This window comes from Medicago sativa, chromosome 7 (genome assembly GCF_051527215.1).
Source record: "Medicago sativa cultivar Bolivia chromosome 7, Bolivia_mono, whole genome shotgun sequence".
Classification (NCBI taxonomy): Eukaryota; Viridiplantae; Streptophyta; class Magnoliopsida; order Fabales; family Fabaceae; genus Medicago; species Medicago sativa.
In genome coordinates, this window is record NC_140755.1 from 11,542,010 (window position 1) to 11,558,100 (window position 16,091).

The 16,091-nt window shown below is 33.5% G+C and overlaps 1 protein-coding gene and 1 long non-coding RNA gene across 2 annotated transcripts; both read left to right on the top strand.

The window, feature by feature from the left end:
• Positions 1–987: 987 nt before the first annotated feature.
• On the top strand, positions 988–3,102 carry LOC146904246 (uncharacterized). Its single transcript, XR_015018742.1, has 2 exons — positions 988–1,139; positions 1,250–3,102. It is a non-coding gene; the product is annotated as an uncharacterized LOC146904246 (long non-coding RNA).
• Positions 3,103–3,960: 858 nt separating this feature from the next.
• Positions 3,961–8,193, top strand: LOC146904247 (uncharacterized). The gene is made up of 2 exons (XM_085726676.1): positions 3,961–4,318; positions 6,343–8,193. Exon 2 carries the CDS (start codon positions 6,363–6,365, stop codon positions 7,995–7,997), a length of 1,635 nt encoding a protein of 544 aa, XP_085582802.1. The 5' UTR covers positions 3,961–4,318; positions 6,343–6,362; the 3' UTR covers positions 7,998–8,193.
• Positions 8,194–16,091: the final 7,898 nt, after the last annotated feature.

Sequence of the window (16,091 nt, forward strand, 5' to 3'; positions counted from 1 at the left end):
TCATTTGAGAATGTCAAAATTATTAGGTTGGACATCATTAAAGTTCGAATCTGAGACTTCCACTTTATATGTAGTAGTGGCGAAAAAGTAAAAAATGTTTTTATTGGTATTTTAAAATAACAAATATTAATATAAGACAATTAGATATTTCTGAATATGGCTCAATATAAGGGTATATGTAAGTTGTAATTGACTACTTGTACATTATTTATTTTTTAGACGATGCATTATTAATTAACTATGACAAAAAAAAAAAACTATGACAACAACCATGAACACAAGGCCATATATAACATATAATTTTTTGGTATATACAAATATGTGTATATATATATATATATATATATATATATATATATATATATATATCTGTGTGTGTGTGTGTGTGTATTTTATTGAATTGATCGGAAATGAAAATCCCACGTAATAGGGATATGATCCTCGTCCCCCATCTTTGCACTACCTTCGAATGGACTTTCTCCTCCATCCTTGTGCCCACAGAGAAGCATTACCCACCCACGAATCTCCAAATGAAACAATCTCTATGAAGATCTCCATTTACGGATGCAAATTAACATCTCCATATCAAATTGTAGGTTTAGTCGACGTGATGAGAGGTGTAAAGGATTAGTTGTATGAGATAGTCCTTGGGGTACAAGAAGCGACCCCCAAAATAAATGGGAAGCTCCAAGCCCAAGCCCCAAAAAAGTGTTATGGATTGATTTGGAATTGGATCGTCGGAAATTGAAATCCATCCAATTTTCGCATGTTAAAAATGATAGAGTATTACTTTTCCCACCCTATAAGATTCTCGCGAGCCTTGCGTTTTTTCCAAAAATGCCCTTGAGGTTCCGGATTTCATAATCCGGAATGGTGTTTTCCTTTGTTAAAGGGTGAAAAAATGAGTTAAGGATTTTTCCGGATTTTGTAATCCGAAAATCTCAAAAAATAGGGCGCGTTACATATTTTTTCGGATTACATAATCCGAAAACCCCCTAAACACCCTTTTTTCATGGTGCTGATGCAATCCGGATTACGTAATCCGGACATCACCATCACCAATTCTTGTTTAAACAGAGGGTGTGATGGTTGGAGCTAAGGCAGCTATTGTTGCTACTATTGCCACTGCCATTCCAACTGTAACCACTCCTTCCATCTATTTAATTTTATTTGCTTCATACTTCCATCCATTATAAGAAATATACTTTTGGCATGTAGCTAACTGGAATTATATATGTTTGATATGCAGCTGGCTAGTGTAAGGATGCTACCTTGGGCAAGAGCAAACCTGAATCCCACTGCTCAAGCTCTCATAATTTCTACAGGTTAGCTGACTCATTCTTGTTGCCACAACACTGATCAGTTGAGTTTCATGTACTAGTCATCACATATGTACTTATAATTAAAGAATGGATTGCATTTTCATAGTGAGAGAGCACTACATATGTACCAGTCAATCATATTATATGAATGCAAATTAGTAACTTCTCTTTCTGCAAAGTGAAAATGGTATATTCCATTGAACAAATAGATAATTAAGATTCACCAGCAATAATTACATGAGCAAAACCCATCTTTAAAATGGTGAAAACGGTTTCTATCTCTTGCAATTTTTTCATGGTGCTGATGCAATCCGAATTACGCAATCCAGACTGCAAATGGGCATTTTTGGAAATTTTACAGGGCGCGCGAGAAATCAACAGGGTGGGAAAAGTAATACTCAAAATGATATTGTTGAGATCATAAAAGGCATATTAATCTAGTTTTTACTTTTTCCACCCTATGTGTTACTCACGCGTCCTATTTTTCCAAAATACTCTTGGATTGTATAATCATGTTTCAGATAATATAATCTAAAATTTTGTATTGCCTAGATTAAACAACATTGACATATAATATTAAGAAGATATAATTAGAAATTACCAAAGAGACAAAAATGAATCAAATTATCATTTTATTAATCATATCTTTCATAGTATATTTACACTAAGGTTGAAGCTTATTACACAAAATTATCAAACACCTAATGATAAACCTGTGGTGCTGAGCAAATTCTCTTTTATTGGTAGATGGAGGGGAAGGAGGTTGTGGTAAGGTTTGTTTCCCCTCTAGGGAGAATGACACTTTGATGATCAATCTTACACATCAACTACTGATTGTAGCCATGCGCCTCATGCATATGGCTTATGGTAACAGGAGCATGAGCGCTTCAGGCAGCCCCTCGTGCTTGAATTCTGCAGTTTTCGACTATTTTTCAAGCGTTCTTCCGTCTTGCAATGTCTTGGAATTTCAAATAAATTTTTTTCACTTTGTATTGTCTTTGAATGTCTTCTAAAAACCATTGATCTTTGATCTTTATATCCTCAATCATTTACTTGATGTCTTGTTTTGTCGATTTACATGATTTCTCACTAAAAAGACTCAAAACACTGATGGAGTTGCCTGATTTAGGATTAAACTGAATTACAACGACTCAAATATGATTATGTCTTCTATGATGGTGGTTGGGCTTTAGCTTCCGGTGCCTTTGGTTAAATGGTTAGCTCTGGAGGGAGCTTCGAACACAAATTTAGATCATTATGGTTTTGAGTAGTGTTATGTGGCCATCATCTCTCTCTGGCTCATCACACCAGTTGTGCCTCCTGCAACTGTGTGGGTATGGTTGAGGTAGTGTCAATTGGTGTTTCACTTTACTGACCTTTATTCCCCTGATTCTGTTTCTAATCTATTGAGATTCACAGGTTCAAAGTTTTTGGTTCTACGTATGTCGTGTGAGAGAATATGGAGTTGGTTTAAATCTACCTCAATCCTCCGTGATTGAATTGAGACTCATAATACTCACTATACAAACATGAGGACAATTTGAGTGACAGTAAAGTTACCATTATTGACAACTTAGCATCAACAAGATGCCTATTTAAAGGATCAACAAGATGTTATGTTTCCTGTAAAAAAAAAAAAAAACAAACAAGAAGTTATGTTTTTTTTTTTTTTTGAACGAAGTTATGTATTCAAATACAAATTCATATTGTATATCAAAATAATAAATGATGAAAATCAATCAAAACGACCCATCCTTGTCTTGATGTTGAAAAAAGAAAATCTTAATCTAGTACACAATGGTCCTCTCAAAAATAAAATCTAAGTACTCAATGCTGAAATTTCAGTTTTTTTTTTTTATTTTTTATTAAATGTCGTTTGTAAGAGCAAAAGACTTGATCACTTTTTCATGTGTGTCTCACTTGATCACTTTAAAGTTTTGATGACCCAGTTAAATTTTAATTATTGTTTCAATATTTCAAAATTTGAAATTCAAAGTCTACAATAAAAAAAAAATAAAGTTTCATATTATTCGAAAAAAAGGTTTCATATATTTCAAAATTTGAAATTCAAAGTCTACAATAAAAAAAATAAAGTTTCATATTATTCGAAAAAAAGGTTTCATACAAAGGTTAAAATCTACAAAGTGAGAGAACTCATGATATTTGCTACATGAACTCATTTAGTAACCGCAAAGTGTTGGATGTAAAACTATTTATGATCCAATTAAATGGATAAAATCAACCATTTATTAACAAATCAAAATAAATATTGTAATTATATCATAATAAATCATAAATTTGTTAAAATAACAACACTTGATTTTCTCATTTTATATATTGCTATGATTATATTTTTTAAAAGGATTTTATTTCTTTTATATACTCTACTTTCTCCCTTAAAAACAATACTCTACTTTCTATTTCCATTAAAAAAAATCTCATTTTTTTTTATATTTTTTCCATATAAAAGTGAAAAGGTGTCAAGAAGTTTAGAAAATCTTTTTTTTTTAAGAGGAAATTTAGAAAATCTTTGTACCCGCCAAAAAAAATAACAAAATCTTTCTCTCTCTTATTTTTAGATTTCTATATAACAAACCCGCTATAGTATAGTAACACGCTCAACCAAAACCAAACCAAACCAAAAACTGTTACAATCTCTTGAACCCTAATCTTCATTTCAAATTTTAAAACCAGAAACTGTTACGTTTTGTTCCTTTTTTCTTGTTTTTCCGTTAAACCCTAACCCTATTTTTTCTCTATGTGAAACTGTGATGTTATATAACAAAGGTACATGTTCTTTTTAAACTATGATATTTTTTTTTGTTTATTTTTTAGAGAAAATTAGTGGGTTCTTTGAAATATGTGATTTTCATTGAGTTTTGAAAAAAGGGTTTCAAAGTATACCCTTTTTCTTGAACTTGTTTCGTGTTTATTTTATTGAGTTACGATGGTTTTTGTAGTTTTTTGATGTGGGCTTGCTGAGGAATTGGTTTAAGGTGAGTTTTTTCTTTTCTTTTCTTTTATTTATATAATGTATGAAATTATTTGTGTTATTATGCATTTGTTAGCATGAAATGGGTGCTGCATGGATCCCACTGTTGTCTGTTTGTGTTAGATGCATATTTAAGATGAAAATGACCAAATGAATCTGATTGGTAATGCTTTAGATTTAAAGTTTGTTGTTTTCTTCTTTATTGATTTCCTTTTATGTAGCCTCGATCGTGGTTTTAAATTGCCGTTAGGGTCGCAATTAGGGTTGCACCGTGAACCTTTATACTAGAAAGAAAATGTGGTTGACGCTGTCGAAATTAAGGTTGTGGGATTTAAAAATGCTTTATATTGTGGCTGCATTTGCGGTTGGGAATCGCAATTAAAAACCTTGCCACCGACACTTCAGTCCGAAGGTTTGTTTGACATGTGGGTCTGTATCTAACATTGACACGACATTGGTGTAGTTGCCCACCTAGAAAATAAAAAATTTAAAATCATAGGTCTGATTACGAGCTTTTAAACAATTTTTCAACGGTTTGAGTTTTTGGCTTTTCTAAAAGTGACATATGTGAATTTTGTTATGCTTATACTTGGTTAGTAACGGAAGTTTACATACCTCCTAATTTTTTTTGGGTTTCAAATAGGCATGGCAACAAAACCCATACCCGTGGTTACCCACCCGAACCAAACCCAATTTGACGGGTTTTCCCCGTTTTGACTGGGTTTGGGTATGGGTTTGGGTTTTCCCCGATTTCAAAACACGGGTATGGGACGGGTAACGGGTATATAGGTACCCACCCCGAACCCATACCCAAACCCGTCCCGAATGCATAAAACTATTTTATGTTGATATGTCATGTTATATTATTTGATAATTGTCGTGTTATAAAAACTACCATTGATATTTAAAGGAGCAACTAAATCAATGGGTCTAACAAATGTTAAAGTGGACATATTGTTGGATAATGCATTACAATATTTCTCTAGGGGTTGCAAAAAATCTTCTATTTTTTACTAAAAAAATTTATTCAATGCGGGGACGGGGATGGGGCGGGGATACCCGAACCCGTTGGGGACGGGGATGGGGTTCAATTTCCCATCCCCGTTGGATATGGGTAAGGTAACGGGTAAGTATATGAGAATCGGGTATGTGGACGGGGAATGTAAAACCCGTCCCCACCCCGCCCCATTGCCGTGCCTAGTTTCAAATCCTCCAATTAACAGTTGTATTATACAAATATTTGTAATTTATAGCAGTAGTAAACTATGTAATTTTTTTTTTTTAAAGCACCCAAGCTTTTTAGTCAAACTTTTAATGGTCCACCCAAACTATTTTTTTTGGCTCCGCCAATGTGTCTATGTGTCGTGTTAGTATGGTGTCTGATGTATATATGTCGATTGTCGACTGAGTTGATGCTTCAAAGATTTTCTTAAATCTTAGAGATGCACAATTGAAACACCTATATATGCAGAAAATTTGTTTATTAGAAGGGAAAATGTTGTTCATTGAAGTATATTTTTAAAATTGGGCTGAAATTAATGAATGAAAGGAGCCTCTTAGTTTTTTTCATTTTCATCAGTTTTTTATGATTTCATTTGTTTTCTATAATTGCTGTTTATGGCATGTTCTTATTGCATTTATTGTTTCACGTGTATCATTTGAATTCAAATTCGAATTTGTTTAATTTAATGTACATGAATCAGATGAGAAATCAAGTAATTCTGATGTTGAATTTCTTATACATTAAATTCTGTACATTATTTCCATTTATTGATAATTAAGCCAATTTTTAAATTAGAAATGATAAAATCAAATATTTTGTTTTACAACTTATATAAAGATTATGATTTGTAAATAGTATTATTCAGGAAGAGTGCTTAATAAATTTTGATTTCATATCACCTTATAACAATTTAGATATTAAATAATTACTCTCTTAAGTTTTTCTTGTGCTGAAATTTTGAATAGACATTGGTATTGCATTTTCTGTTATTAACCATTGAATAGTGTCTTCTTCTCCGGTTTCAGGATTTTTTCTTCAATATCAAATGGCAGAGGAATGTGTCGATGTACCAGTGATTTCTGGAGTAACTATGCAACGCGTCGGTGGATTAAGAAGAAGACACTCTTCTGGAAAAACTAGTCCCGGAAACAATGAAGAAAAACTTGTTCCTCATTATCTTCGTGATTCGACTGGTTCATGTCATGATTTTTGCAAATATGGGATGAAGCTTGCACTTGAAGAAAAGAAAAGAAGTTTAATACCTAGGATAGCTGAAAGAACACAACTTCACAGAAGTACACTACAGAACCTTGCTGAAGTCGTAACATCAGGTGTCAAACTTCGTGCATCAATGAATTCCGAACCAACCAAGATGTCATTGGTTAAACACCTAAAATCAACTGATTCTGAGGTCCGGATTTCTAATGTCTCAAACACAATCAAGGTCGTTAAAACTGGATCAGGCGAGCTAGTTAAACCTGGCAACGAAGTTGTGATAAACAGGAAGAAAACATCATTGGTTGGTGTGAAGCGATTGCCCCTCCTTCCAAAATCGCAGAATTCCATTACCTACAAAACGACGAGGCAAGAAATTTCATCAAGTTCTAAGATGGACTCTACACCAAAACCAATTTCCAAGAGGGTTGGAGCTTCATCAATACCAAATTTCAGGAAGGAGGAATCTCTATTGAAATCAACCTCTCAAAGGCTGAAAACTCATCCAATATCGACTTCTCAGATGGCCAAAACATCATCAAAATCCACTTCCAAGAAGACGCAAACTTCATCGAAGTTTTCTGAAAAGCATGTGACTTCATTGAACCTAGAATCCTCCAAAGCAGTTTCACCAAAGGTTTCTTCGTCATCGAAATCTTCTAGAAAAAGAATTGCAGGTATTAATATGCATAAGAGCCTGAAAACTGCGTTGCGAGTTAAGAATAGTCTGAAGCCTAGAATTGATGAACCTGAGGAACACTACAGTGAAGCCGAGGAAAAGATGCTGTATGTCATCAAGATGGAAAATGAAGACAATACTTTTCAATCTGATCAAAATGCAATCCAAGATATTGAATTAAGCCCCTCTAAATCATTGTCATCATCCAAGTTTTCATCACAAGATCAAGAGGAATCTGAATATGCAACAAGTGAGTTTGAAGAGGATTCTTTTACAGGAAACAATGGTAAAGAAAACAAGGAAACTTTGGAGACATTGGATTTGGAAGTCGAGAAGAATGCGAAACCTCAAAAGGATGAGATTGAAAATTTGGCTGAAGCTGAAATTGAGAAGAGCAGTCCAACAGGAAACAATGGAAAAGAAAACAAGGAAAGTTTGGAGACATTAGATTTGGAAGTTAAGGAGAATGAGAAACCTCAAAAGGGTGAGATTGAAAATTTGTCTGAAACTGAAGTTGAGAAAAATAGTCCAAGTAAGCTTAAACTCAATGTAGGAAAAGTGTTGAAGGAAAATGCTACTGATTGTGATGAAACTGTTGCTAGAACTGGTCTTGAAAAAATTGTTTTGAGACATCAAGATTTGAAGGGGAAGAAAGATGAACAAGTGTTATTGAATAATGTGATCGAGGAAACAGCTAGTAAACTGGTTGAAACTCAGAAGGGTAAGGTGAAAGCTTTGGTTGGTGCATTTGAAACTTTAATTTCTCTCAACGAGAAAAAAACTTGAGAAAATGCTCTCAATTGATATATCGGTAGACATTTTCTAGTTATTTCGTTTAGTGTATGTTTGGATCGTATGAGTTTGACCAAATCACAATGTATCGTTGTGATTTTGTCAAACTCGATGTGATTCTGAACATTTATTTACTTTGTAAAGAAATAATAGGATGATAGACCAAAGCTTGTGACAGTAGATGTAAGTCAAGTCAGAGTTCGGATCCTCTCCATTTGGAGAGTAAATGGCAATCTCCCTTTCCTTTCATATCCAAGTGACATGTGGTTTAAATGAAAATCAATGGTTCAGATTTAATTTTTTCTTTTTAAATTAATAAATAATTAAAAAAGGAAAGAAGAGACTCGCACGCGAAATGAGTGTAGAGTTTTCAGAAAAAACAACTCTCCTTCATCTGTGCAGAAATCCCAGAAAAATTGCTAACAGATATATTTGAATTCACACAACAGGTACAATGAGTTTAGCCTTATGCTTAATTGCAAAATTGCTTAACAAATAAATTTGAATTCCATTATTCTTGATTAAAATACAAAATACATTCACTAAAACACAGCATCACAATTCAATGGCCTTATGCTCGTTACAAATCAATATTCATATGTTTGATTACACTTCACTATACTTTCTTTAATCCTTTCTCTATGAGTTTAGTACATGTAGTAGTCTTCTCATTTCTTCAATCCATTCTTCAATACACCAACCTTGCTTTCACTGTAATTGCATTAGTCCTCTTACATCAATCCAGCAACCTTGTTAAGCAACTGTTACAATGCGTGCCTAATCCATTGAGTCCTCTTGCATCAAGTTAAACAAAAGGTGTTCTTCATAATCAACTACCTTGTTAAACATCTGTTACATCAATACAGTAGATGCTTCATGATACAACTAACGTGTCAGAATGAATTCACCCAAATTTATCTCAATCCCCTTTATTATCACAACAATAACCCACACAGGCAAACTAGAGAAAAATTGAGGGAGGGAGAGAGAGAGAGGCAATAATAATGGAAAAAAAATGAGATCCACACTAGTTGTAAACCCAGATCGACCGTTGTGAGCTTCCAACAGACCTGTTCTTCTGCCACCGCGATTAACAATCACAACACCATCAAGAACCCTGTGGTGGTGTTTTACGACACCAACAAAGAGTGGACGAGACCCTTGAGCGACCTCCGACGTCTGGTGAGTATCATTCAAAAGAAAGGAACTATGTTTTGTGGCCGACATGAAGAAGAGGAAGAAGAAACGAAATGGGATTTCTGGAGAACAGAAAAGTCATATACGATTATACGAAGATGAGAGAAGATGGGATCTGAAGAATTTCATTTTTTATTTTTAAAAATAAATGATTTAAGTTTATTATTAAATCTGAGCCATTGATTTTTATTTAAACCACATGTCACTTAGATATGAAAGGAAAGGGAGATTGCCATTTACTCTCCAAATGGAGAGGATCTGAACTCGTCAAGTCAACAAGCTGATGGTTAGATTTTCCTTGTTTGTTGAAGTTGAGTTAGAGTTGAAAGGGTAATCTTTGTATTCACCGTTCACCACTCATCATAAATTGCATCAAATAGTTTGAGTAAACATGCATCATTCTATTTTTGAATTCTTATCTTTTGAATAAAACAGTGATGATATCAAGTTATTTTGTGTTTATAGAAATGCAGTGAAAGTGATTTTGACAACCTTAATGTTCACATAGTGAAAGTGATTTTGAGTTAAACAGTGTGATTTTGTTAATACCAATAATTTCTTTAGTTGCATCTGACACTTATTCTTTGCAATATTAAGAATTATGATGGTCATAAAAGCAATTTAAAACTTTGATTCTAACTTTCTTGTACTCATCACCATTTAACAATATATTTTTTAGAGAATAACACAATACAGAAAATATTTGTTATCACAGAAGAGCTTAAAAACACCACCGATGAAATCAACTGTGTGAATATCTTAAAATTCGTACTGAACTTTGAACTGGTGATATGTTCAAATCATAGATCAACTCCCCCGCCCATTGTCCCTCTTCTGGACCTTGAAGTGTTGATCTATTGTCCATGAGTTTGCAACGCTATGCTAGCTCAGCTCCCCCGCCTCTTGCCCCTCTATTGTGTATATGAGCGATACTCAACATTTGTTTCTTTAGCTCCAGAGTTGACTAAAGCCGAGTATAAACACTAGTAACAAAAAACCGAGAAATGACTAAAGCCGTGAAGAGATGCACCATCGCCACCTCATGTCTTCCCTCCTTGCCTTGACATCAGCTTCTCCCTCTCTTCACAAACCAGTATGCTCTTCTCATTTCAATTTTTCTTCACATTCAAATTTTTTCATTATTTATTTAAGTTGTTACTGATTTGCATTCTTCAGTTTAATTTTGCAGCGTTTTCTTCAGGATTGAAAATCGTAATATTCTCAATTTGTTCTTGTTTGAGATTTTATCTCATTTTATTGTTTTTTTGTTTTCTTTGAGAAGATTGAATTGTAAATTTATAATTTGCTTTCAGATTTGATTTCTAATTTTGAATTATTTTTTTGGTTTGGAAGAGTGCATAAGGTTCATGGCTAATTTCAAACTAATTGGGAATGAGATTGATTTTGTTAGGCAAAGTTTGTCCACTTCCTCTGAGGTAAACCAAATTGTGTTCCTCACCCTAGCTATGTTATCCTTGTTTACTAATGCTGGTTGAAATATGGGGAAGGGATTGAAGTTTTTTAGTATCATGAATTCATATGTAACATTGACAGATTTCCAATAATAAAAAAATTATGTGTTAGTCTCCATCAACATAGACCGGTTGGTAGGCATATTGCGATGTGCAGGGGCGGGGTATGAACTCTGGATTTCCCACTTATTTATCTTTAGTCGATGGGCTACTTGACAAAAAAAAAAAAAACTTCTCTAAAGATAATAGATTAGTTTCCTGTGATCCTGATGCCGCTACACATTGCATAAGCTAAATATAGATTATCTCTAAAACTGCGTTTCTACAACATGAAGTAGAGATTATTGGCTGCCAAAACAATATTAATCTACACTATCATAGCAATCATTCCAAAAGAGAGTACCAATGAGAAGAGAAATGCTATTATTCATGACAAAAACAGAAAATAATAGAGAAATGAAGATGTACTTGTTGACATGTTCAAAACATAACCAAATACTTGATGAGATAGTGTCCGTAACATATCAATGCAAATCTAAAGCAGCTACGCTACGGGCACAGCTCTAAATTTGTCATTTCTCACCTTAACGGTTCTTATAAATTTCTTCAATCCATATTGCAAAGCAGATGTTGAGGTCAAAGATGCTTTTAAAATGCCAAGTCCCTGTAACATTTAATGAAGGGTAAAGAGTACTTTTAGCCCCTGTAATATAGGTCACTTTTTGGTTTAGTCCCTGTAAATTTTTTTTTAGATTCCACCCTCATAAAAAAATTTTGTTTTGGTTTTGGCCCCTAACCCCCTTGAGTCAGCAGAATCTTTGACGTGGCGCTGACGTGGCGTGCTGCGTCACCTTTTTTGATGACGTGTCACGCTGACTGTATAATTAATTTTATTTTATATTTTTTTGGGGTACACGTGGCATTTTTTTATTTTTTTTAAAAAAAATTAAAAAAATTTGGAAAAATTAAAAATAATTAAAAAATTGAAAAAAAATCTGAAAATTAATAAAAAAATTCTGAAAATATTAAAAAATTCTGGAAAAATGAAAAATTAATAAAAAAATTGAAAAAAAATATTAAAAAATTCTGGAAAATTGAAAAATTAATAAAAATTTAAAAAAAACGGAAAAAAGTTTAAAAATTCTGGAAAAATTAATAAAAATAAAAAATGATTAAAAAAATAAAATAATCTAATAAAATGAAAAATAATGAAAAATTCTGAAATAATAAAATTTCGAAATTTTCTGAAAAAAATTAAAATTCTGGAAAAATGAAATTTTCGAAATTTTAATGAAAAATCTTAATTAAAATTTTCGAAATTTTAATTAAAATTCTGGAAAAATTCTAATTAAAATTTTAATGAAAAATAAAAATTGTGAAAAAATTCTGGAAAATATTTAAAAAAATTTCGAAATTTTCTTGAAGATTAATCATTTTTAAAAAAATGAAATTTTTGAAATCTTCATTAGTATTTCTTGAAATTTCAAAATTTTTATTACTATATATGTCGAGCTTAGGTTTTTTCAGTGTATTTATTTCCAAATTTTTTTTTGGGAATTTTTGTGTATTTATAAACCGAGAATAAGGGAAAAATATGTGTATTTGTAAACCGAGCTTAGGTTTTTTGTGTATTTTTCGAAATTTTCATTAGTATTTTTTCCGGGAATTTTTGTGTATTCCGAGCTTAGGTTGAATGACAAGTACTTTCCGAAAAAAAAATAAGAATTTTTTTCCGTTATACGGTTGAATGACAAGTACTTTCCGAAAAAAAATATGAATTTCTTTCATTTTTCCGGTATTGAAAAAAATTTGGAAATATGAATTTTTCAAAATTTATTAATTTTTTCCAGAATTTTTTCATTTTTTAATCTTACCATATTTTATTTTTTATTTTTAAAATTTTTTAGATTTTTGTTTTCATTTTTATTAGTTTTTGCAATTTTTTAAAAAAAATTCAGATTTCAGAATTTTTTTCATTTTTTTTATTTTTTAAGAATTTTTTTCGTTTTTTTATTTTAAAATATTTTAATTAAAAAAAATATTAAAAAAATATTTTTAAAATTTTTTTAATTAAAAAAATAGAAATGCCACGTGGACATTCATTTACACACGTGGCATTCAAAAAAAAATTGAAAAATAACAAAAATGCCACGTCAGCGCCACCTCATAGATTCTGATGAGTCACAGGGGTCAGGGGCCAAAACCAAAACAAAAAATTTTTATGAGGTGGAATCTAAAAAAAAAAATTTACAGGGGCTAAACCCAAAAGTGCCCTATATTACAGGGGCTAAAAGCACTGTTTACCCTTTAATGAATAAGCTAGTAAGTTTGAAGTAAGCAAATGAAAATAAATAGCGATAAATGACACGTCTTATGTAAATGCTTACCTCCTTCACACCAATTTTGATAACTCTTTCTTCCAAATCAGATAGAGGAACTTTTGATCTTTTGAGAAATGACATTGCAGATATTGACGACATTAGACTCACAAACAAGCTATCAGTCACCATGTAAGTTGATGGTCCTTTAACAAATGATGATTTTGCAATAGAGGAATCATGATCAGTGATAAGTGTTTAAAAGTGATATATTTCATATAGGAGTTTAGGCATTTTAGTGACTTGTTTTGCAAGATTCTCTATGGAAAACTCCAATTATTGTGTAAATATGTCATTTATGCTTTTGAGCCTTATTCTACCCTTTTTGTGCAGGAAAATACAAGCAAGGAGCAAGAAACGTCAAAGTTCAAGGTCCCACGCTATTAGCGTGTCCTACGCTATTAGCGTGATGAAGAAATGGCCAAGGTCAGAGAGATACGCCATTAGCGTACCTGGGGCGTAGGATCTGGAGCACTCTTAAAGACTACACTATTAGCGCATACTGAGCTATTAGGGTACATTGTCCAGAGAGCTACGCCATATGCGTACCTGGAGCGTAGCAGACCATGAAGAACTACGCTATTGGCGTAATATACGCTATTAGCGTAAATACTCCAGAGAGCTACGCTAATGGCGTGGCTGGAGCGTAGCATCAGGGCAGGGCCAACGTGGCACACTCCTATTGGCCAGATTATAGGCCGCCTTACCACGCTATTAGCGTGAGTTGCGCTATTAGCGCAGGTGCAAAAACACAGGCCATTTAAATAGCATTTTTACCTCTCTTTTAGGTATTCACTATTTCCATTGAAACATTTTATACATTTCTAGAGAGAGGTTAGAGCTATTTCATAGAGAGAAACACAAAGCAAGTGATTAAGGAGTAGATTCAACCCTAGATTCATTGAGACATCAAGGATCTTGGCATGGAATCTTCATCTTTCCTTCATTCCTTGCATTAGTTTACATGTCTATGTGTAACTATCACCTTCTTTGTAGTATTGAGGTAACTATCAAGCTATTATGTAATCTTTTGATCTTTTATATATAAGGTTCTAGCTTAATGATTCAATATTGTTGTTATTCTTGCTTTTAATGCTTTCAAAGAGATTCAAGATGATTTGGACACAAACTCTTGAATCTAGAACTAGAATAACAATCTATCTTATGTTATATCACTCTTGACAAGTTTGTAAACCTTTGATAATTACTTTTAATCAAGATTTTAATGCTTTCGGATACTTAATCAGGCTGGACACGGTCGATTAAGTTATCCGATCGACTTTGTTATCGTTTAAGGAATTTGGACACGAATGTTTAAACGCTAACTTGGAAATAACGATGTCGCTTTGGACACGAAGGATATTGTAGAAATGATTGTAATAATATTGGTTATAAAGCTAGAGTCTGTTAATCGATCGAGAGATTGCTGCTGTTATGCTTGCTCGTTATCTTATACCGCAAGCGAAATAGTTCGATCCCCTCTCGTTTTTACTTTAGTGTCATATATGGATATAGTGTTACAAACAAACAAATTATATCCAAACCCTTAACTTGAACGATTGTGAAAATGCTTATGATTAACGTAACTCCCTGTGGAAACGATCCTATATATACTCACGTGTACATAGTTATATGATATGTAGGAAAAATCTTACATCAAAATGGCGCCGTTGCCGGGGAGTAACGGAAATTTTTGTCATAAGTATGGAAACAATTTTGTCATGTTAAGTCAATTTTGCACAAAATTCTTTCATGCATATACATATACACATATATCATTCATTATTTTTTATGCTAACCACCTGGTATAGTCTTGGTGAACTTTGTTTATGCGAGGTACCGTTGCTAGCGAAGACCTACAATTTGATCCTGAGATTGAGAAAACTGCTAGGTTACTTAGAGCTCAAGCAAAGGAAGCTAAGAGATTAGCCAGGCTGGCTCAGCCGGAATCTTTACTTTTTATTCCTTCTCCGACAGGTTCGGTGCATACTATTTCACTTGGTGATTCTTCACATTCTTCACCACATTCATCTCCGAAGAGTGAACCAGAAGTAGTCATGGCTCAAGAAAATGATAATGATGCTCTACCTATGTGGATTAGTCCGAGGAGGCTAGCTAATCTTGGCAATCGTAATGCCAAATCAATTGAGCTGAAGTCGGGGTTGATAAACTTGATAACTCATAACCAGTTTACTGGAATGGATCATGAGGATCCATATAGACATTTAACCAACTTCTATGTTACTGCCGGTACACTTGGTGCAAAGGAAGATGAGGAAGAGGGCGTGTTTGTGCAATTGTTTCCTCATTCTTTGATCGGGAAGGCTAAGGAGTGGTATCTTGATCAACCAACTTCTTTGATGGAAAATTGGGGTGAGTTAGAGAAAGCATTTCAAGAAAGGTTCTTTCCGGAGGATAGGCATCTTGAGGCTAAAACTTCAATTACAACTTTTGCTCAAGGCCAAAGTGAGTCTCTTTGTGAAGCTTGGGAGCGCTATAAATCATTGCTAAGGAATTGTCCAAAGCATGGTTTTGATAGCCAAATGCAACTATATCTTTTTCGTCAAGGGCTACAAGACATGTCCAAGACGATGCTAGATGCAAGTGCTGGAGGTTCTATTGCTATGAAAAATCTAGCTGATGCTGTCAAAATCATTAACCAAATGGCCATCAACACAAGAAAATCTTCTCACAACCGGAGTCCTCAACAAAGGAAAACCGGTATCCTTGAACTAGAAGCAAATGATGCGGTCTTAGCTCAAAATAAGCTTCTCACTCAACAAATAGAAGCTATGCAAAAGGAGATGAGAGCTTTGCCAAAACAAATTCTTGAATCTCTCAAGCAAGAAGGAGGAACCGCTCAAGTCAATACTTGTGGACTTTGTACGGGGGATCATCCAACCGGCTATTGTCCCGAACCCGGTTCTTTTGAAGAGGAAGAGGTCAACTATGTGGGAAACCAACAAAGGCCTAACCAACCACAACATGCCGGAACCTCACAACAATCCCAAAATCCGGGTACTTCCAATTCTCAAGGAAGA